The following is a 22,017-nucleotide window of genomic DNA, read 5'->3' on the forward strand; positions in this document are numbered from 1 at the left end:
TGAGGATGGGTGAGGACAGCTGCTCTGAAGCAACCATGTACTGACGGCATTGTTGGTGATGATGAAGCTTTTCTCATTTTTGGATTTGGGATGGGAAACAAGAGTCTTTCTGCACCTTAAAATACTCTTTTCTTCTTCTCATTTCTTCTCTTTTTTTGGTCTCAGCTCAAATATCTGACTCTGTATTTGCTAAATATTCCATTATGTTCACCAGCAGGTTTGTAGCTTTGTCAGTCTGCTTTTGGACAGGTAGTGTACAGTGGGTTTTTAAGAATGCAATCATTGAAAAGAGCTGCCTGCTGAACTGCAACGGTAAATCTGTGGCCCGAGAAGTCAAAACAATGAGTTTAATGGCACTAAAATGTTCCACAGAGCTGAAAGAAGCTGCAGATTCAGAGCTTTTAGAGTAAATGTTGATTAAAGCTCATTTAAAATGAAGTGCGACTGTGCAAAGCTCAAACTCAGATTAATTTTTGTACATTTTGATGATAACTTGCAGCTCAAGATTCTCCCTCTAAAATAAAAAAAATAAATAACAGGAAATGTTGCTGGAATTGCAGTGATGGTTAAATTAATGTGGAAATGTTTTTCTGCACTTTGCAGCCTGACTTGTTTTCACTGTGATTTTTCACCGCGTAAGACAAAAGAAGTCTGCAGCCGAACTATGCTTCCAAATACTGCTGATGTTACATGTTCCTCTTGAAGCTGAATCATCTTTTTTCTCTCCAAAGCAATAACAAAGAATATCATCTTGTTATCCGTTTACTACAGCATGCAGTTGGACATGACCTTCCCTCCTTACAGAGAGAGCAGCCGGTGCCAGAACAAGAAAGGTGAAGTAGAAGTTGCAGGGACAAAGAGAGAAAAATAAAAGAGACAAGAGGAGCAGCGGCGATGACGGCGGTGGCAGCACAGCGATGACGACACAAACAGAAGAAGCGACAATGGAGACGGTGCATCGGGTGCTGCGTGGAAGATGGCTGAGACAGCGGGATGCGTTTTTTGAATGGCAGTTGTCGGGACAACCTACCTGGCACTTGCAATTGTCCCTCCGCGGCCCCTGGTTACTCAGACTAATAAGACTGCCAGAACGTACCATAGGGGTGCGGTGTCGGACCTTGGTCTGGATACAGCCGTCTTTTTCAAACTGGATCAAGTCATTGAGTGGATCCCACGGCCTCGTACTGGAGAGAGAAGGATGAGTAGAAATAAGGAGGCAGACATGGATGGAGTACGGGGAAGACAGTTAGAATCAAGGACACAAACAAGTACATGAATGAAGATTATGTAAATAGAACAGAAAACATGAATTAGAGTACATTTTTATTAAATAAGAAAAAAAATGGGGACACCCAGCTGGCTCAGCTCGCTAGCAGGCGACCCATTTACAGGGACTATAGACCCTGATGGAGTGGTCAAAGTTTTGAAGGTCATCCCCCCACTCTTCTACCCACGTTTCCTGTCTCTCTCTCTCCACTATGCTATGCATAATAAAAGCAAAATCCCCAAAATACATCTATAAAAATAATAAAGAAAGAGTGAGATGTCATCAAAATCCTTTCTTCTACTATGAAAAACAGTACTGGCATCCTTCATCACTCAAAACTAAAGGTCATGCATCATTCATGAGTGAGAAGGATCTCTTTATTCACATTTTTCCTCTTTAGTTATCCAACATACTGTATGGCAGACAAATAACCCAGTTATCATAGCAGCCTGGACATCAGCTCTGCAGTTACAGTCAGTCACCACTAGATGACACCCTGCTCCACTGGACAATCCAGTAAAGACAATGCAGTAACACACGGCAGAAGCTTTAAACTTTAGTGTATTTAAAACCACCCATAATATGGAAATCCATGTGCAGCTACAGCCAAACACGGTAAAGGAGAGCATTGATAAGTTCACTTTGGAATAATCCCCTCATCTTGGTCTTGTTCAGGAAGTAAATTTAAGGAAAACATTTTCATGATTAACCTTTCAAACACTAATCAGCATCAGCCTTATACATCCAGTATTAGTCCAGCCCTACATGTATTAGCACTGTCTGCTCCTCTGAACAGGTTAATAAGCAGTATGCTGCAGTATAGCTGTATGGATTCATTTTTATCATCAGAGTTTGATTTGCAATGACGCACACAACTGCTGAACCGATTTTATCTGCTTATGTTTGTTTAACGTAACAGAGGTGAAGTAGCAGTATTATTTTAGCCCTTCAGGGTGCTTCTAGTCTGATTTAGAATCACACTAGTTCACAGTTACCAGAGGAGTCACTCACTCGGCATATCTGTAATGCCACTCTCCGGTGACAGAGTCCTGCTCGAACAGGGCAGGGATCCACTCCTCGCATTTGGCTTTCCGCTCGCGGGCTGACTTCCTCTGAGCTTCCTCCAGGATGAACTTCTCATTGGTGGCTTCGGTTTGGTCCTTGTTGTTGATGGCCCGCGTCACATGCTGCCACAGTCTGGTGGGTTGGGAGGGAACAAAGGACATTCACATACGGAATACTGTATGGCTGGACTAAAAACTGTAAAAGCAGCACAAGTACATTAAAAGGGAATAAAATAACAACAGTTTATACATTATAAAAAGAAGACAGTGTCTCTATTTTTTGTCATGTGGCAAGTAAAAACATTTTGAGATAATTTGATACTTTTCACAGTTTAAGGATGAGCTGATATTTTGATAAATGTGAAAATGAAGCGCACCTTTCTGACTCGTACTCCCCCTGCTCCTCTGGTGGGACGGTGCAGCGGGTCAGCCGGCTCTGCCTCAGATCCGGAGTGGGGTTCCAAAAAGTGTCCATCGTTCCCGTCTTTTTGTCGTTGATGAAGATTTCGCTGTCCTGTAAGAGGAAATTCAAAAGCGTGTTCTATTTTCCTAGTAAAAGCTGTTATCTGTAGTAAGTAGCTATTTAGTTCTGCAGGGATGAGGCTAAGACTAGTTTGGTATAATTTCTTCTCTAATTTCTTGTCTTGACTGTGGCTTATATGTTAGTTAGAAGAAGCTAAACAGTAGAAATGTTACCATTTTTTTTACTCTTGGACAAAACTTGATTATATTTAAAAGAACTACTGGTTCTGTGGTTATTATGTAACAAACAATGGCTGGATAAATGTGTGAAGAATGCGTCTTACCCAGTGTCCTTCTAGCGTCGCTAACACCTCTTTTCCCAGCTTGATCTTTCCAGAAACCTGATTGACACTATCACTGCTGCCCAGAAAAGGCTGGAGGGAAGAGAGGAGCAGGGAGGAGGGGACAGCAAAGGAAGGGGAGACAGAGAGGAGGCAAAGGGTGAGGAAGAGGAAAAGCAATAAAAAGTAGGAATTGAAAAGACAGCAAGGGAAAAGGAGGAGGAGAGAAAGAGGAAAACAAAGGAAGGTGTGGGAGAAGGGAGGGAGAGATATATGCACACATACAATTTACTGACAAAGAAAAAAACCTCTGTGACTCATTGAGTTTCATTTTATCTGCATGTTTGTGTCTGTAGTATGTTAAAACAAAAGGTTTGCTGTGTCTCGGCTCTTGAGGCTTAACGTCAGATTGTGTTATTGAGAGGACATATTTAAAAACAAAATAAACAGGACATAAAGCAGAAGAAAAGGAGTATTTCAGTAAAGGTGTCAACTTTCAATGCAACCTTTTTTTAATTTTAGACCAACTGAACAACAAATTAAAGTGACCGAGAAACCACTGTCATCAACACTCAGTTCAACTAATTTTGTTGTACATATCACTAAATAATCTTCTCTTCTAGCTCACATGTACTATAAGGATACACCACTAGAGGGCAAAACATGACAAAATAACTGCATTTATGTATTTTTCGGACTATTTTAAACATTAGTTCACTCTACGTATGGACCAAACATATCCTATTTAGTATCTTATGTTATTTTGTATTGATGTTTTCTCATATGTACCTGTCGCTAGTTCATGAGTGGAGATGATGGTGTGGATGATGGTTGGGGAATAGGATGTTTTTCAGGGAAGGTAAAGCAGCGGAATGGTGGAGATGTTGATGGCACGGGGGAGTGAGACATTCAGAAAAGATATGTGAGAAACACTCGAGGTATTACATCTCTAAGATGTTTAAAAAGTTCTCTATCCTTATTAGATTAGGGCAAAGGTCTTACTATACCCCCAGCTAACTAAATATCTGCTATTCTTAAATATTTACACTGGAAAAAATGCCCCTCTAAAAACAAGAAAAAAAATTATTTCAAGGAACTTTTACCCTGAAATAAGTGAAAAAAATCTGCCAATAGAACAAGTAAAAAATGGCTTGGTAAGATTTCTTGAAATAAGAGAAGATGTTTAGAATATTAAGCTCTTAAAATTAGCTGTGAAAACTTATTTTCAGCTATATTTTAGCAAGATTGTCAAGCTTAGGTGTCTTAAAATAAGACAGACATGCTAAAAAAAAGTTTTTTACTCAAAAATTAATTTTTGCTTTCATGTAACCTCCTAATTTGAAATGTATTTACCCTCCTGTTGTCTTCATTTACAGGCACCAAACAATATTGTTACTTTGTCTGAAAAAAATAAAAAAAATCAGAAAAAAAATGATCAAATTTCTGAAAATTTGCAAAACTTTCAGGAAGAAAATTCCAATAATTCCTTAAAAGTTTCTCTTAAACTTTTTATTTAAAAAAATTCCCCAAATTTGGCAAGAAAATTTTTATAAATATTTTCAAAAAAAATGAGCAAAAATCTTCCAAAAAATCCTAAAAATATCTAAAGTGATTCCATATATATCAGTAAAACTTCTAATATTTTCTTTAGGAACATTCACATAAAAATCAACCAAAACCCAGCGAAATTCGCTGGATTTTGGTTGATTTTTTGGTGAATGTTCCTAAAGAAACATTTTTAACATTTCTTTTATCCACCGAAAATGTTCAAAAATTTCCCAAAAATGTTGAAAATTTGGACATCAGAAGTTTCACTGTGAAAATACGTTTTTTCCCACATTTTCAAACTTTAAAACAGGTTAATCTGACCCGCAGGATGACATGAGGCTTAAACTTATTTTGAGTTTTCTTGTAAAATTCAATTCAAAATGACATAATTTCAAGATTGTTTGACTTAACAAGATATTTAAGATGCATTGTCTTAAAACAAGTCCCTCCATCTTGCTGAAATGTCGCTTGTTAAGTGAATTTATCTTAAATCAAGTGGGATGAGACATTTTAACTAAAAATAAGACAAATAGACTTGGTAAGATTCTGAGTTTTTGCAGTGTACAGTTGTTCCAAACCAGAAAACCCAGTTATACCTTCAGCTTGAACTCCAGCTGAGCACTGTAGCCCGTTTTCTCACATGCAATGGTGATCTGACCGCCCAGCTCCAGGGTCATGGTTCCATACAGGATTCCTAAAAAAACAAACAAAAAAGTCTGAGAATTTAACTGATGGGGAACTCTAATATTCTATGCAAAGCAACATTAATCTGACAGCTATTATGAGAAAATGTGCTTTGATTGTCCAACACAGACTGCTGCAATGCAAACCCTGCATGAGTTGTATTAGTTACATATGTCTGCATTCATCTGCTGTTTTCTATGAGCTCTCTGGTAACATTTAAAGAGGAGATCAGCCTGAACTGTGATGCTGCAACAGTTCACACATTCTACAGAGATCACAGCACCATAGCAGTATGACTGTGGTGTGATCAGGGGTGTGAAGTTTAGCGGGATGTACTCCAACCTTTACAGTGAGCGTAGGGCATGTTCATCACATAGTCCTCCCCTCGGTTGAGAAAAGTGAGCCGAGCCTCCCCGTCTAAAATGGCCGACAGCGAGTTTCCTAGATGTAAAGAGTGTGGATGTTCATCCGTAGTCAGAGGACAGAGAAGCTCAAACAGCAAAGCAATAATAAAGCAACGGCTGAATAAACATTGGCGTAGTTTTTATTGGAATTAAAGGCTTCGTGTGTGTTTGTACCATAGAACTTGGACTTGGCCAGGATGCTGCCGCTGAGACAGAACCCGTCCTTCCTGTTACTGACATAGAAGGCTGACACTGGGGGATGATGGGATACCTGAAGAAAGAACAATTCAAATGTGTGATATGTCAGATTTTGAACATGAAGATAGCACTGATGTACCAGCAAACAGCTATCTGCTGTGTAAAGATATAGCGGAGCAACGCCATAGATTCCCTCTGTGTGTTGTAATCCAGGCTTATCTGCTTTGACAGTTGCTTCAGCTACAGGTGCATGTTGATGCATTTTGATGCATGTGAAATCCTCCCTGCATTTACAAACACACCAAAAATGACCTCACACTGCAGTGTGAAAGTGAAAGTGAAAGTGCAGCGGAGTGTTGAGCTGTGTGAGAGTCTGTTCTGTTTAGTGATTGTCCTTCTCCACTATGTCTGTTCTGTTCTTTGTGTGTCTGTTTCCAGACTGGTCTGCTGCAGTCGGTATGTGTTGTGTGTCTGTGTGCACATGGGACACATAGACTGTAGCAGACCTATGTGGAAACAGACAGTGCAGAATCAGATAACGTGACTCATTGTAAATATTCTCCAGAGCCAGTGGCTAATGGTTGTATCTGGATTAATCCTTGTTGGTTCTTGTAAACAATCTTTCTGGTCACCTGGTTTGAGGTGCTGATGCTCTAGGAAAATCCAGTGGTTCTGGGTGTTGCTAAGTCAGTCAAAAACGGCGATCATACACCGATCAGCCACAACATTAAAACCACCTGCTGCCAAAACAGCTCTGATCATTGCTACATGAACATGGGACCTCTATGGGTGTCCTGTTAATGTCTGGCACCTGGACATTGTCAGTGGATCCCTTTGGTCCACTGGGTTCCTGGATGGGGCCTCTATGGATCCAGTGAAAACTATGTTGGAACAAAAATCTGATCTATTCCAGATTTAACCCACCTAAGCAAAAAAAATAAAACAAACAAAAAATACATTAAAATCTCCATGTTTTTGCATTTTAGCACATAAAATAGTGCTCATTCAAATAAAAAAAAAAGTGTTTAATTGAGTCTTTACACAACAATCTATTCCAGATTTGACCAACCTAAGCAATTTGATCTGGACCTGATCTAATGTGGTCCAGATATGAAAAAAACAAACAAACAAAAATCTGGGAAATCTCCACTTTTTGCATTTTCACAAATAGAGTGACAGTTTTACTCATCAGGAACTGTATATTAAATAATCTCCGGTCTCTGTATGACAACCCAGTTCATTCATTTTTACCTGTCAGTGGTTTTAATGTTGTGGCTGATCGTTGTATGTAATTGATTTACAAGAACAATCTGTAATGTGGTTTTATGGGAGTTATCTGATAAGGATGGAGCAAGGTTGTGAACCATCAGACTGCTGCTGCTTTTAGTGACGTTGTTACCTGTTCTGCGATGTAGAACGTCTTGCTGTTGGTCTTCTGATGGAGCCACATGCAGCGGAACGTCTCTCCAATAATGGGGTTGTAAGGCTTCTTCAACCCCTGCATCAAAAACCAGCATAAGACGAGATTTTACTACAACCTGCTGTATGGGGAAAATGTGCACACTTTAAGTAGCTCATCGTCATTGAGCGGTCTGTACTGACCTTTGGCTTTTTGTAAAATCCAGATATGTACCACTTGACCACTTTCTTCATTCGGTTGTAGGCATTCTCTTCAATGGCAGCTCTGAGAATGAAAACCAAACTTTAAGGATGCTCCTCTATAAAAAAACTCCATGCCTACAACTTCTGCTAGTATAAAATTCTCTTCATTTTCTCTCCTGGCTGTTCTCTAGCTTTCAAGCTGTAGTGAAATATACGGAGAATTTGTAAACAGGAAAATATTTTGCATCCCCATGTCATATTCTATCACCTAATCAGATTAACTTTAACTGTCCATCATAAAAAAAAAAACAGGAATCAGGGGGAGATTTGCGGAAGTAAACAAAGATAGGTTTAAAGAGTAAGTAACTAAAGGGGGAAAAAGGACCACTTCAAATAGCTGCTAAATATTTCCTTGATTTACTATTTTGCAAACTCTTTTTCCTGTTCTTAGCATTTATATACCAACATGGAGCAAAGCAGAATCTTGAATAGGAAGGTTAAAAAACAAACAAACAAATAACTATTTGCAATTTGGGAACATAAGCTTAATTGCTTCCTTGTCAAGATATAGATGGATAAGAAGCATGTTATCGCTCTCATGTATTTACACTAAATATGGGGACCGGGCCAGCAGGACCAGGAGATGATAAGCTCAGTTTAGTATCAACAATGGATAAGGGGGAAACTAGACGGGCTCTGTTTGAGCGGGTTGCCTGGAAACCTCATGAAGAGGATAAACCTCCAGAGAACCACTGTGTCATGCCAAGGAACAGCTCCACCAAAAAGTGCCCCCTGAAAACCCGACCTGTTTCTTTCCGCATTTTTGTCTGTGTACATGGTAAACAAACTGATGCAATTTTAAGAGTGTGTGAGCCAGGTGAGTTGTTTCATCATTTACCATCAATGTAAAACTAAGCCAAATGCCTACTAGCTAGGATGCTATTTGTATTGATTCTAATTTACCTATTGGCCAGAAAGAGAGTTGTTTAATTGCCCAGTTGTCAAACTGTTCCTTTAAAGTGCAATAGATTTTAACCCTGCAAATCCCAAAACCTGCAACTGAGTTTGAAAGGCATACTTTTGCTTAAGAAATTGCCAGAACTTGACTTCATCAGAGCAAGAAACTGTACAAGCATTAGCTGGATTGTCAGCTTTATCACAATGCTGACACAGATTCTCTTACTACTGTTTCTTGGTTTGGAGAGTAGTGTGCTGCTAATACTGCAGCTAGCAGCCAGGAAACAAAGTAGGAACTTCTTTCTCCTCTCTTATTTCTTAAGTGGGTTTTAAGCGGTTTGTATCCTGTGTTATTGATAGCTGGGAGGCTTTGAAGAAAATTGAAACTGATCTGGTTTTCCTGACAGCAAGGAGGGGTTGTATACTGCCATTTGAAATAACAGAAAGCTCGATGACAAGCAGAAAATGGGAAAGTCTTACTCTGACAGGAAGTCTGCATGGTAGTAGTAGTCAGAGAGTTTGTCCAGGAAGGATCTTTGCTCCAAGATGAAAGTGGGAAGTACAACCTTGGACAGATCCATGCCAGGTCGGACCTGCTTCAGCAAGGTCCAGATCAGAGATTTATTCTCCTCTGATACGGTTTCTGTCTGGGCAGCCTCACCAGCCTGGAGACATAAAACAGCAGAGAAGTGAAGCCTTTATCTTTGCTGGGTGGAGCTCATTATAATACAGCAGACAAATTCTTCTCAGTATAAAGCAAAACTTACTCGCCTCCTTTTTTCAACAGATTTTTTTTTACTTCCATGCACACACATCAACACAGTGCCTCAGAAATGTTCATATTCTACCATGAGTGTCCACGGGCTTAAAATGTTTACGTTGTTGTTTGTACAACTGGTGCTTTCATTCCATTTTTTTCCGAGCTTCAGTTGGTGTTTAATTAGTGAGCTGTCAAACTTCCTCAGTATGGAAATGGATGTCAGCGCTTTCACACTTGTCGTCCTATCACCATCCCTTGCAGACACTCACACACACACCAACCCACACAAACCGTGATCAAAGCCTGTCCATGCTACAGCGTTAATTGCCCCAGCACAGGAACATGCTAATTTCTCCTCATTATGCAAGAAACTTTTATAAAAACAAGCCTTTAGATGATATGATTTCAGCTACAGATGAAAACGGTTTCGAGAAATCCTAAGAGACCATGTCCTAATGCGACAATATCTCATTCCTTGTAGATAAGAATACCCTGGATTAAAGCAACTAGAGAAAACTTTAAGCAAACTCTTTGTTCCTTACCTCCCCCAACTCCTCGTGGGACTGCTCCAGGTATGGGGTTTCCCGCAGATGTTCGTTGGGGTCCAGGTCGATGTACGAGTCGTCTTGGCGCTCTGATGTGTCGCTGTCGCTCTCCTCGCTCTTCTCCAGGCCTTCTGGGTCTGACTCCTCGTGATCCTGCTCTCCCTCCCTGTCTGATTTGTCTGAGTACAGATCCGGATCTTTTAAATGGTCGCTGTCGTTGAACCTGAAGGAGAAGGGGGTGGAATGGTTAGAAAGATGTCTGAAAGAAGAAAATGTGCAACATTTGAAAAAGACAGGTAGTGCAGGTCTAATGTCTCTACTTACTGGAAACCATGCATGTTGTGAGCTCGGAGGAGGCTGTAGAAATTAATGGAGTGTTCTCCTCCGCTGGTAACTGTGCTCATGTCCTCTTTCCCCTCGCGGATCATGGTTCTCTTCAGCAGACTGGAGCACTTCAGGGCCAGCTCTAAGGCATCCATCCAGCATCGGCCTGGAAAAGAGACTAAACTGATCAGCAAACCGCCAAAAACTGCATACTTCTGAGAATCACATCCCCCCTTACTTTAGAGCTAACTCTAGAAGGTGTTGTACTTTAATAATCTTTTCATTCTTATACTTTTTATTATAAGAATAAGTTATGCTGTTAATGTAATGAAAACAACAACAGAGAAGGTTTAGTACATGAGAAAGTCTTGCTTGACCAAATCTTTTTCTAAGTAATTTTCAGGAAAATATGGTGAAAACATATTTCACACATTTAGACACAATAAAATAGAGTAACTACTCCACAGACGGTAAAATAGGAAACCCACTGAACACATTTGATTTGGTTTCTGCTTGGCTGCTGCAGCACCATGGAGAGAGACGAGGGAGAAGGCTGGACTGGATGTTTCAGCACCACGGAGAGAGACACAGAGGAGATGGGCTGTGGCTAAATCTCTTGTTCATCGAGGCAGCACATAAAAACGTCTATGAAGAGGGTTTTACAAATGGTCGGTTACCAAAAAGCAGACAGCAATTTCACAAAATTGCCTTCCATTTGAACCCCCATTTCAAGGTTCGCTCTTGCTTGTGCTGTGTTGTTTCACCATCACACAGACAAACTGAAACCTACATACACCCTTATACAGAGAGGAGCGCAACAGATCACAAAACTAGTAGTTCAGACCATATCACAGCTTCCAGATTTGATTTTTTGGATGATGAAAAAATAAACATATAAAGGTGAAAGGGAAATACTGTCACAACTGTCACTGTCAACTGCTTTTAACATGCACTGTTTGCAGGAATAAAACTGCTTTGTATCTTGTCACTACAACTCTCCATTGAGATTTAGGAAATGATTTCTTGCCAAAATGGATGTACGGTTCCAGTGCTGCTTGTTAATCTGCTGGTAAGAATTTCATGAATCTTGGCGGTGATGTAAGGCATGAGCACAGGAAGAATCCATTCAAATTTGGTACAGATTTGGATCAGTTTGTCCTAAAATGAGAGATTGGGCATTAGAATTGAGAACAACTGTACACTCTCAGTGTCCTCGTAGTTACCTCAAGTAACTTTACTACTACCCCAAGGAGTCAGAGCCTCGACGGTGATACATGACGATCAGCATCTGTTTGTCTGTCTGTCTGTCTGTCTGTTAGCAACATTACTCAAAAACTGACAAATGGATAGACCTGAAATTTTCAGGGAAGGTCAGAAATGACACAAGGACCAAGTGATTAGATTTTAGCAGTGATGAGGCTTATAGTCTGGATCCACAGACTTTTTAGAGATTTCATCTGTCAGAAATCATACGACTGAGCAGCCTTGGTGGAGTATTGTACTCTTTGAGTGCTGTTCTTGTTATATTAATTGTTTAGCATTTGTGTTTTCTTATGTTTCTATGGTGTTGTCTCTTCTGTCACACTGGATGCCCAATAAATACACTACTGTTCAGAAAGTTTGGAGTCACTTAGAAATGTCCTTATTTTTGACACAAAAGCAGATATTTTTTCAATGAAAATAACATTAACCCTTTAAGCTTCAGTCAATTCCAGCCGTTTTCAGTACAAAAAATCGCTAATATTCTATTTTTAAATAAAAAAAATTACGAAAAATACGGGGAATATTGGACGCGCATCGGGAGGTGCATTTCCTTGAAAACAACCGATTCGGGGATTTTATACCGACTTCAGGACATGTTTTGGACAAAATAGTTTACTGGCTTGTGTCATCTGATGTAAAAGGTTGGACTATGGCCGTTTTTTGTGGAATCTTTTTTTTTGTGTGTAATAATAAACCCGGAAATGTGAGTCGCGCTGTGTGCTTTGAAGCCGTGTATAGAGAACGGATGGATGAATATTTGTTTTTGTCGGACAAATGTGTTTTTCTCACCCGCTGTGGTAATCGCATCTGAAAGTGGTTTATACCGGCGGATTCATGAGAATCTAAGCTTTCCATCGGTGTATAGTGTTTGTATAATCGCGTTTGCACCCGTCGGACATTCTTGAAATTCCTATGCAAATTAGTAGGTGTACCGCCGGCGGTACACTGAAGCTTAAAGGGTTAAATGAATCATAAATCCAGTCTAGGCATTGTTAATGTGGTAAATGACTATTCTAGCTGGAAACGGCTGATTTTTACTGGAATATCTCCATAGGGGTACAGAGGAACATTTCCAGTAACCATCACTCCTGTGTTCTAATGCTACATTGTGTTAGCTAATGGTGTTGAAAGACTAACTGATGATTAGAAAAGCCTTGAGCAGTTATGTTAGCACATGAACAAAAGTGTGAGTTTTCATGGAAAACATGAAAATGTCTGGGTGACCTCAAACTTTTGAACAATACTGTACTTGAAGTTTAATATTTTCATGTTGAAGTTCAGTCTAGCTATTTAGCATTGCAATATCATGTTGTGCTGTAGACTGTTTTTAAATAAGGACAAAAATGAATGCAGCAGAACATATTCTTCTTACTTGCCAGAGTCTGGATCCTACATTACCCATAATGCAACAAACTGCCAACAGCTCAGGTGCTGATTTGGGTGTACTGTGCTCATAGTGGCTAATGCAGCTTTCAGTCAGCAGGTTCAAGTACAGATGAGGTGTGAGTTGCTAAACAAAAACTAACTGTATGTGACTACAAAACTAAGGCAAAAAACCCAATTTTTTTATGGGGCAAATAAACAGAATGAGAACACTAATGCTGTTTGGTGATATGTGTCCAACTGCCACAAACACATATTTGAGGTTAAAGTACTGAAATATGAGTCAGTGTTGAGAAACTAGCTCAGTCTCTCAGCTTTAGTATGAAAAACTAAGATTCATGTTACTGCCTCCTCTACATTTCTCCAAATTCATCGGGTTATCTCTATCACTCATTGTTTGTCAGCTGGTGACAGGAGTCAGAGATAGCCGTGAATGACAGCTTGTCTCTTACCATCAGACTCGGAGGCAGCACGGAAGATGAGGTGGCTGCTGGGTAACGGCTGTGTGATGGAGCCCACCGCCTCTCCTTTAGGTCCCTGATGACAATAAGAGACAAAAAGAGGAAGCACATGTTCAAAACAATCACAGTGTTGAAGGCTGATGTGAGTATTTTGTGTCCGCTCCTTTAATGGTTCTCAATGTTCTCTCTTTTCCTTTGAGATGGTTTCAAGATCCCCTTTGTGGCTGCCGAGGTTCACCTGCAGTGTTTATACTCCTTCCTTCAGATTGTAATTATTTATATGTGCAAACAGACAAAAATTTACACTCAGAACTGTGTAATTATGCAAATGAGTAACAAGAGGGGACAGAGGGCAGAGAAGCAGAGAGGGAGAAGTGCTTTTTCAACAGTGAAGAGGACAATGAGGAGAGCAGGAATGCTGTAATCTACAGCACAGATCGGTAATTGTGTTTCAAGCTTTTTCATCACATAAACAAACACGAAAACACTTGAGATGGGAGGTCAGTGATGAATACCAAATCACAGCTTGAGTGGACGACTGAACAGAGCCCAGAACAAATGGAAAACATGAAAATGATTGGCTGGGCATGCAAAATTTCTATACCAAGATGTGCTCTTTAATTATACAGCTACCATCTACATCTGATTCATTATTTAACTGTAAGGGGACAAAGGATTTTGTTTTTAATGGAACAGCGTATTGTCCATGATTATCCGTTTGTATTCATTTTGCTTAGTTGGTCGCTGGAGAGCAAAACGGGCTGCATTCACGTTCATCTATCTGCATCACAAAGCACAGGCATTATCTCTTCTCTGGCTCCACACTTATCAGTCTGTTAGTGTGAATAAATGAATAGTTTAACTTATTGGGAAGATATTCATTTGCTCTTTGCTGAGAATTAGATGACAATAGTTTTACCAGTTTCATGTCTGTATGATAAATATGAAGATATGACTAGAAATCAATGAGCTGATCTATTGCATTAGGAAACAGCTAGCCTCAATTTCTCTATATTAAAAAAAAATGTCAAAAAGGTACGGGTTATATTTTTAAATCAAGGCAGTGAAAATGTGAAAAAAAGCCATAAAAAAGGTTAAAAGAGTGTTCATTTATTTTTTAGATCCAACCAGAACTGGAATAACTCTTCTTCCAGATCAGCTCTTTAAATGTTAAAAGGTTCAGCCTTTGCAGAGATAAGTGCAGCAGCACTTTAGTGCACATTTTAATCACCCAGTTTATCTCCTTCTGCAGGAATTCAGCCACTTACTACAACTGGTGCTGTTAATCTCCATACTGACCTCTGATTTTTTTTTTTTTTTGTTTTAGTTTGCAGTAACAGGACTTGGAGTGAACACTGTGCATAGATACAGAGAGGTGTGTCACTTTTGGCCAGTTAGCTGGGTACAACGTATCCTGATTCTAGCAGAGTCTAAAGAAATAAGAAACTATGAGAAGTACTGCTTGTTTGTTTGTTCTGTTTAACAAGAAACTATTGCAAAAACAAGGGCTGCACAGTGGCTTGGTGGTTAGCACTTTCAGCTTCTTGTAGCTAGAAGCAGAAGGAGGATCTTTCTGCATGGAGTTTGCATGCTCCCCCTGCGTATGTCTGGGTTTTCTCCATGTTCACCGGCTTCCTCCTACAGTCCAAAAACATGCTGAGGTTAATTGGTAACTCTAAATTGTCTGTAGATGTGAACGTGAGTGCGATGGATGGATGGATATTGCAAAAAAAAAGCTGCACCTTTGCACTGAACAGATGAATTGTGTTTTTTTGGCAGTCGCAAAATAGCTATTTAAAGTAAACATTGATGCTGTTAAAAAATACTCAGTGAGGGCCTTTGAGTGTCTGAGCCAAATTTCATTCACAGCTCGATCCTTTTTACTTTCTCCACTTTACCCTTTACAAGCATTTAATTCTTTACAGTTAATTACTTTTATTCTGTTCAGTGGGTGATGCTTCTATTTGTTCTTGCTACACAGGGCACGCTCCAGCTGCTTTGCTTCTCTGCAATATTTGAAAGGTTAACAAAGCTGCCTCTGATGTGTCATGCAATGCACACAACTTTCTCACTTTGTGGGCGCTAATATCGATTCTGTGGTTGTATGTAAACCTTTGAAGCTGCACGTATCTAATAAAAAAAACGAAACATCCTGTTAACATTGTGTCAAACTCAGACTGACAAAGGTTTGTGTGTGACTTCCAGCAACCTTAGCACTGAATTGTACACTGTGTTTTGCTTTCACTGTAATGTACAAACCAGCCTGATGTTCAGACTTCTTTCTGTGGGAAGAAACAGTCTGCTGAGCCAGTTTTTTGCATATTATCATGCATTCGTTACTATTAAACTCTATCATCAAGCACAATAAATACCTACAAAGAGTGAATGGAAGACTCTCAGGAATGTGTCTGTCAGTGTAACTATTACAGATAGTCCCTAACGTTCCTCAGCCACCAAGAATCTCTCCTTGTCCTTGATTTTCTTAAAATAGACTACATTGACTCAGCACTCCTTGGCCTTTCCACAGTGTCCCTCAAAGCTGGAGATCCTGTATTTCACAGGGCACATTCTGACCTTGACAGCCCAGATGGACTGTTCCAGTGGATGAAAGAGCTTGAAACAGAAGCCGTCCTTCTTGGAGGGCCTCTCGATCAGCTCACAGGCATTGAGCAGCACCGTTCCCACCCACTGTCCATTTTTGTGGGTTTTATAGATGAGCAGGACGCCTGGTTTCAGCACACACCACAGCTTGGTCCAGCTCTTCAGAGTGCCACGGATCTAGAGACATATGTTGACAAAGAAATGTCATGTAATCTACACCCTGACCAAAATCCCTTTCAGCTCAAGGATCTACAAGTAATACACCAGCACTGTGAGGCTTTATTTGAAGCATTTGGTTTGTTACTTTGAGTAAACAAAAGCTTTAAACATGTCCATCAAATGAGCACAAAAGCTGAAAATGTTTGCATGTGAACTTTACTCTGTTCTCTATTGAAGTCATTTTTTATTAAGGCAGAAATGTTGGTGATCTGAGCTAATGCCAGAAAAATATGAAATTACTTTGTAACAGTTTTATTTGTTCACAGGTCAAGAATTAATAGTGGATTGAAATACACACACTAGCATCCAAAAATTTGAGGTCATCAGACAATTTCATGTTTTCCATTAAAACTCACACTTTTATCCATGTGCTAACATAACTGCACAAGGGTTTTCTAATCATCAATGAGTCTTTCAACACCATTAGCTAACACAATGTAGCATTAGAACACAGGAGTGATGGCTGCTGGAAATGTTCCTCTGTACCCCTATGGAGATATTCCAGTAAAAATCAGCTGTTTCCAGCTAGAATAGTCATTTATGACATTAACAATGCCAAGACTGAATTTCTGATTAATTTAATGTCATCTTCATTGAAAAAACTGCTTTTCTATCAAAAAATAAGGACATTTCTAAGTGACCCCACATTTTTGCATGGTACTGTACAGGTAAAGGAAATATTGACTGCGGTCCCACCTTCAGCCAGTCGGCCATGACGATGACAGAAGGATCAGTGATGGTGCTGAGCAGCTCCTTAGTTGCTCTCTTCTTCTCTTCCCTGTAGTTCTTTTTCTGCACCTGAAGGGAGCACAGACAGTTGTACAATGCAAACATTAATTTACACGACTATGAATTATCACACTCCACACATGGCTTCTCACTGAATATTATTTGCCAGGAAATAAGAGTGAAATCACACTCCTCTGTGTCTGCTCAATGAACATCTGGTCCCATCTGACTGCTGAGTGACGTGTTTTCTGTATTTGCATCTTTAAATGTCATGTATTGTGCATATTTTGTATTGTTGTGACACCAGTGCACCATAGGAAAGAACAGATATACGGTATTTTATGTGTAAATAACTGCAGTGGGAACACATTGTGAAATGATATTGCTTGACAAGCATCAGTGATTAGGCTACACTTAACACTCTCCATGAAAGAGTATTTTTAAAACCCTGAGAATTAGCGTCTAGATACACACGACGTAAGCTGCTTTGAGCTTACTTACCTTGAGGGATTCCTTCTTGGTGAGCTTTCCTCCAGACGCTGACACATCCTTGTCTGAGCCATTGTACAGCTTTGTTTCAGACTGTCAACACACAAGAGGAGGAAGTTTAATAGAACAGATCCATCTCACTTCTGTATCTGTCATTCTTAACCCTCATAGTGTCCTCCCCGTTGCCATACACCTTTTGTCCTCTGGGGTCAAAATTACCCCGCCTGATTTGACTGTGAGTTAAAGTAGTATAAATTGTCAATAAATTTTGCGTTACACCTTTAGTCTTACTTCAGTCCAACCCATTACCACAAATTTTCACTTAATTTTGGAATTTAGGGCCAAATAGACCTTGTTACATGAAAGTATACAACAACAAAAGATTTTACTTGGGGTCAGAATGACCTGAGGGGCAACTCGGGGGTTAAATGTAGTAATTTTCAGCTTAGACTAAACAGCACTTAAGCCATGTGTTTGTTTAATTTAACCACAAATATCTGTCTGTTTAACAATCATCCTTTCCAATTTTAGCTTGTTTAACTGCTGCACTAAATGACTAAATGAGCCTGTCTTCATAGAAAAAACGACCACATAGTTCGTCTGTACACGCCCGTATTACGACCGAGTGTTATGTTTTGACGTTAAGCGACCTCTAGCAGTTGAGTAAATATCGACACTCTGATGTCTCAGCTGAAACGTCACCATGAACAAACTTTTACCTAACACTATCCCTAACCCTAACCCTAAACCCATGTTGCGAAAGTGAGGGAAAAGCCGTTTCGCGAATTAAATCCCGTAATGCACTCCTTTCTCCCGTAGGGGCGCTAACGTAAATACGCTCTCACGGGTCGTATTCCGGGGCACGTTACATACAACCTGTGTGGTCGTATGAGTTTGAGGACTTGTTGGCCTAAATACAACCCAAGCTACCAAGTGTGTCCTTTTAATGGAAAATCTATTCCCACAATTGATTTAATGAACACTGTCAACTGAAATGAGGACGCTACATTAGATTTCTTCATAACAACTAGAAGTAACATCAGTGGAAAACAGCATCTCCAGGTGATTGTCCTTTCCTTGCAAGCTCATTTACTTCCCCGGTATCCCAAATATAGTTCAGTTAGTGGAATGAGGTGTATAAATGCTACGGCAGGTGTGTCTGCGCCAGATCCCTTCACATGCCAAGTAGAGTGACTGAAGGTGGAGGGGCAGATGAGGGTGTATGTGGGAATTCTCCAGCAGGGTTACTTAAGGCCTGAGTAGCCACAGGCAGCGTGGGAGAAGGACGGAAGTGATAGTCAGCTAAAATCTTACTTTCTAAATCTTTCTTCTCTTCAGAAACCTGTCGGGGTTCCTTGTTGGAAATGTGTCCATCCTCATGATGGACGTTTCTGATAGCAGAATCTAAAGATTAACTTAAGTCCACAGACAATCTTGTTTTAGTTTTGGGAAGTCATGCTGATAAAGAGGTTTTAAATCTCCGAAACGACCATCTTGTCATACGTCTTCAGACTTGTACATCATAACAAAAATTTAATAAGACTGTCTGGTGCGAGCATCTCTGCTGTGACTCAGAAGAAGACTCAGACACCCACACTCAAACTGACAAACATATTTGACGAGGACCACGACAGATAAACGAGACGAGCCTCCCACTTTCTGAGCTCACATGAAAGAAGGGCAGAGTTAGGATTTGACTTATAAATGTTTGATGCTGTACAGTGTACATGATGTGTGACTCATCTCAATGTAGGCTATCTCATGCCTGAGGAAAAACGGGAGAAAAGGAAAGACGATGTGCAGCAATTCCCTAATTCTCTGGTCTCATTAGAGCACCCAAACTGAAGCACCCAATCATTCCTTCCCAGCCATCACAGCTCATCAGCTCAGTGCAGTGATTTTTTCTCACCTTGCTCTTAGATATGGAATGTGAGTCCTCTTTCAAAGGCAGAGGCAAGAGGTCCTCCTTCCCCCTCTCGAAACCTGGAACAAAAAAGCTCAGTTCATCATCGCTGTTTTTTTCAGGTGAAAACTGGGCTGCTGTGGTTTCAGGTGGACCTGCCTGCTTGTGCCTGCCAAAACCAACTTTTTAGAGGCAAAAATACTGACCAGGGTCCACAGGGTCAATCAGGGGCTTTCACAAAAAGACAGTATAAACAGGACCTGCAGTGGAAAGGGATTAGCGCGCACCTTTTCATTTATTTAATCCTGTGATTTTCAAAACATTAACCAGGCACTCACATCATGAGGAGGTTTTAAGCCTAGCTGCATAAAAATAAACTGAGACCCGCTCTAAATCCCAGCATAAAAATGAAAAGGCATTGGCATTTAATGATAATGGACACAAGGAAAATGTATTTAATTTAATATTTTTGTATACGTTGTTATTCAATTAGTCCATCAACAGAAAATGAATCCACAGTTTTTTTTTGATAACTATACAAACTGAGTCTCCTTTCAAGCAAATATGCCAATCATTCTCTGGATCTAATGTGAAGATTTGCTGCTTTTCTGTTTCAGATAAAAGAAAACGGAAAATAGTGTTTCAGAACGACTGGTTTGATATTAAGACACTGACGGGTATAAATTAAGCAACTGGCACAATAAAATAATTAAAATAAGAGTGTCAACAGTAATAATAATACAATTCTTTCAACTTCAAAGCAATTAATTATTGCGTTTATACACAAATTCATCAAACAAGTGTATCTGCTTAAATTAAGCTCTACTGAAAGTTGAGAATGGATTCAGGTAACACAGTCACAGTGTTAGCGCACACTAAACTGATTCAGGTCCCCTGGATTTCCGTAATAGCTTCACCAGAAGAGCAACTTGTCATGTTCAGAAACAGATGTCAAAAAAAACATTCATAATCAGCTCTATATTTCACAGCTTCTCTGAATAAAAAGAAAGTTGATTAATGACTTAGTAGAGAGGCAGTGAATAATCAATAATTGAATAACTTAAGTTGTCAAATATTAAATGATGGTCAAGTATTTAGATAAATCCATTATTCATCTTGGGTCATTTATAACTACAACCACGACTTTCAGTCGGGGCGGCTGGTATTGGTGGTGCCTCTGTGTATTGCTTGTGTTCCTGTGTGTTCCTTCGGTCCGCAAGTACTTGTGGTGGGTACTACGGACAAATTCGAGCTTCTGTTGGCAGCTGCTGATTTAGGGTGGAGTTTATAGACGCAGTGGAGACTGAGGCTCCAACTAGCAGTCTGCTGTTCCGTATATAGAGTCTTCATATTCAGAGGCACCAGTTTTATTTAGCTTGTTTTGGTGCACTGTTGTATTAGTTTTTGTTACTTGTGGTGGGTGTTGCTAACGTACTTATGTTTGGCTAGGGAGTTTCAGTTACTTTGCTTGTGTTTAGATAGTTGTAGAAACTCTGTTAGCCTTCATTTTGATCTATTCTGTTCTTTGATTTAACAACACCCACCAGTCCTGAGTTCTTCGTATGATCACTTTTTTGTTCAGTTTGCCTGAACAAAACTACACTGAGCAATAAAATTCCTTTACCTGAACCATTAACATCTAGTTATTTTGTTGCATCCAGCCAATCCTACAGGGTGGATCGTATCATGAGGAAAAAAGTCAAAACTCTCTGATTCCAGCTTCTGAAATGTGAATATTTTCTGGCCTTTTACCTCTTCTATGTAAGTATCAGTGGGTTGCTTACAAAACAAATGTGGACACCATCTTGGCCTTTGGAAGACACCGATCAACATTTTTCACAATTTTGGGACAAATGTTTGAATACAAACAAGCGAAAGGTTAATCAGGTTAGTTATTTGCTGCCCTATCAATCAGACAGTGAACACCAAAATGATCGCTTTTAAATCAAGCAAAGGTACTTCTCATATTTACATAAAATCTGCAGTGTTTCTCTTCATATTAAATATATTACTTTTTGGATTTGGGGCTATTTGTCAAATGAAGGAAAAGCTTGAGAACAACTCTGAACTTTTAGCTCTAGTCAACAGTCGGTGATGACAGTAATTATTAGTATGTATGCTTTCATTTCCACTTTTGCGACTCCTCAAATGCCTCAGTTGCCAGCTGGAATCCCATTACACAATGACAGACACGGGAGAATACTGTCCTTCAAGGCAACTGGAAACAAGCCACAGACTCTAGATGGCAACATGCTGGCGCCTCCTACAAAGTGCCTATTCTTAACTCGGATCAAATGTTTGTTAAATTAGCTGCTGAAAGGAGGTTCCGTATTTCAGTCTGTAGTTTGACTGGGGCAGCGTCGGCACGGAAAGTTGACTCAAAACAAAGGTCAAGACAACTGCCAACTGCTCCAGTGAAGCTGCTCAAAGGAATGTGTGCTTCTATGCATGTTACACAGGCCAGTAATGAATGTAGGTGAAATACTGATGAAGTGCGTCAGGACAAAGCTAGAAAGAGGGTTGCTCTCTGGTCTTTATTTGAGCTCTACTTCAGAATAGGCAGTTTCTAACCAATTAGTCAAACCACAGCCACAGATTCCTCGCTGAGATCACGACAGGTGGCGACTCCAGCGGTCTCAAGGTGGCAGAGGGCTCGTGAATATTTTATAGTTTCTGTCTCCAGTCCACAGATCCTCAGCATTCAGCATGAGAGTAAAGGAACCACTGCAGAGTTTCATTTCAAAATGAGATATTTATCATTCAGAAAGAGAGTGGCGTCATATTTGATCCCCCATTTGTTTTAATGAAAAGCA

At 39.9% G+C, this 22,017-nt stretch overlaps 1 protein-coding gene across 10 annotated transcripts in view; it reads right to left on the reverse strand.

Moving 5' to 3' along the window:
- osbpl8 (oxysterol binding protein-like 8) overlaps positions 1-22,017 on the reverse strand; it is a 122,501-nt gene that overhangs the window by 4,717 nt on the left and 95,767 nt on the right. For 8 of the 10 annotated variants that reach the window (XM_051954809.1, XM_051954615.1, XM_051954710.1 and 5 more), the window contains 17 exons: positions 19,211-19,284; positions 17,314-17,394; positions 16,780-16,881; positions 15,838-16,041; positions 13,255-13,339; positions 10,157-10,322; positions 9,830-10,055; positions 9,008-9,192; positions 7,571-7,652; positions 7,368-7,466; positions 5,945-6,041; positions 5,709-5,807; positions 5,279-5,376; positions 3,138-3,227; positions 2,709-2,845; positions 2,279-2,464; positions 1,031-1,184 (listed from right to left, as the gene is read on the reverse strand). In XM_051954809.1, coding sequence (XP_051810769.1) covers positions 1,031-1,184; positions 2,279-2,464; positions 2,709-2,845; positions 3,138-3,227; positions 5,279-5,376; positions 5,709-5,807; positions 5,945-6,041; positions 7,368-7,466; positions 7,571-7,652; positions 9,008-9,192; positions 9,830-10,055; positions 10,157-10,322; positions 13,255-13,339; positions 15,838-16,041; positions 16,780-16,881; positions 17,314-17,394; positions 19,211-19,284 — 2,165 coding nt within the window. The remainder of the gene's footprint in view (positions 1-1,030; positions 1,185-2,278; positions 2,465-2,708; positions 2,846-3,137; positions 3,228-5,278; positions 5,377-5,708; positions 5,808-5,944; positions 6,042-7,367; positions 7,467-7,570; positions 7,653-9,007; positions 9,193-9,829; positions 10,056-10,156; positions 10,323-13,254; positions 13,340-15,837; positions 16,042-16,779; positions 16,882-17,313; positions 17,395-19,210; positions 19,285-22,017) is intronic. The other 2 variants (XM_051954911.1, XM_051954743.1) reach the window with 1 other exon arrangement.

This window comes from Acanthochromis polyacanthus, chromosome 1 (assembly GCF_021347895.1).
Source record: "Acanthochromis polyacanthus isolate Apoly-LR-REF ecotype Palm Island chromosome 1, KAUST_Apoly_ChrSc, whole genome shotgun sequence".
Lineage (NCBI taxonomy): Eukaryota > Metazoa > Chordata > Actinopteri > Pomacentridae > Acanthochromis > Acanthochromis polyacanthus.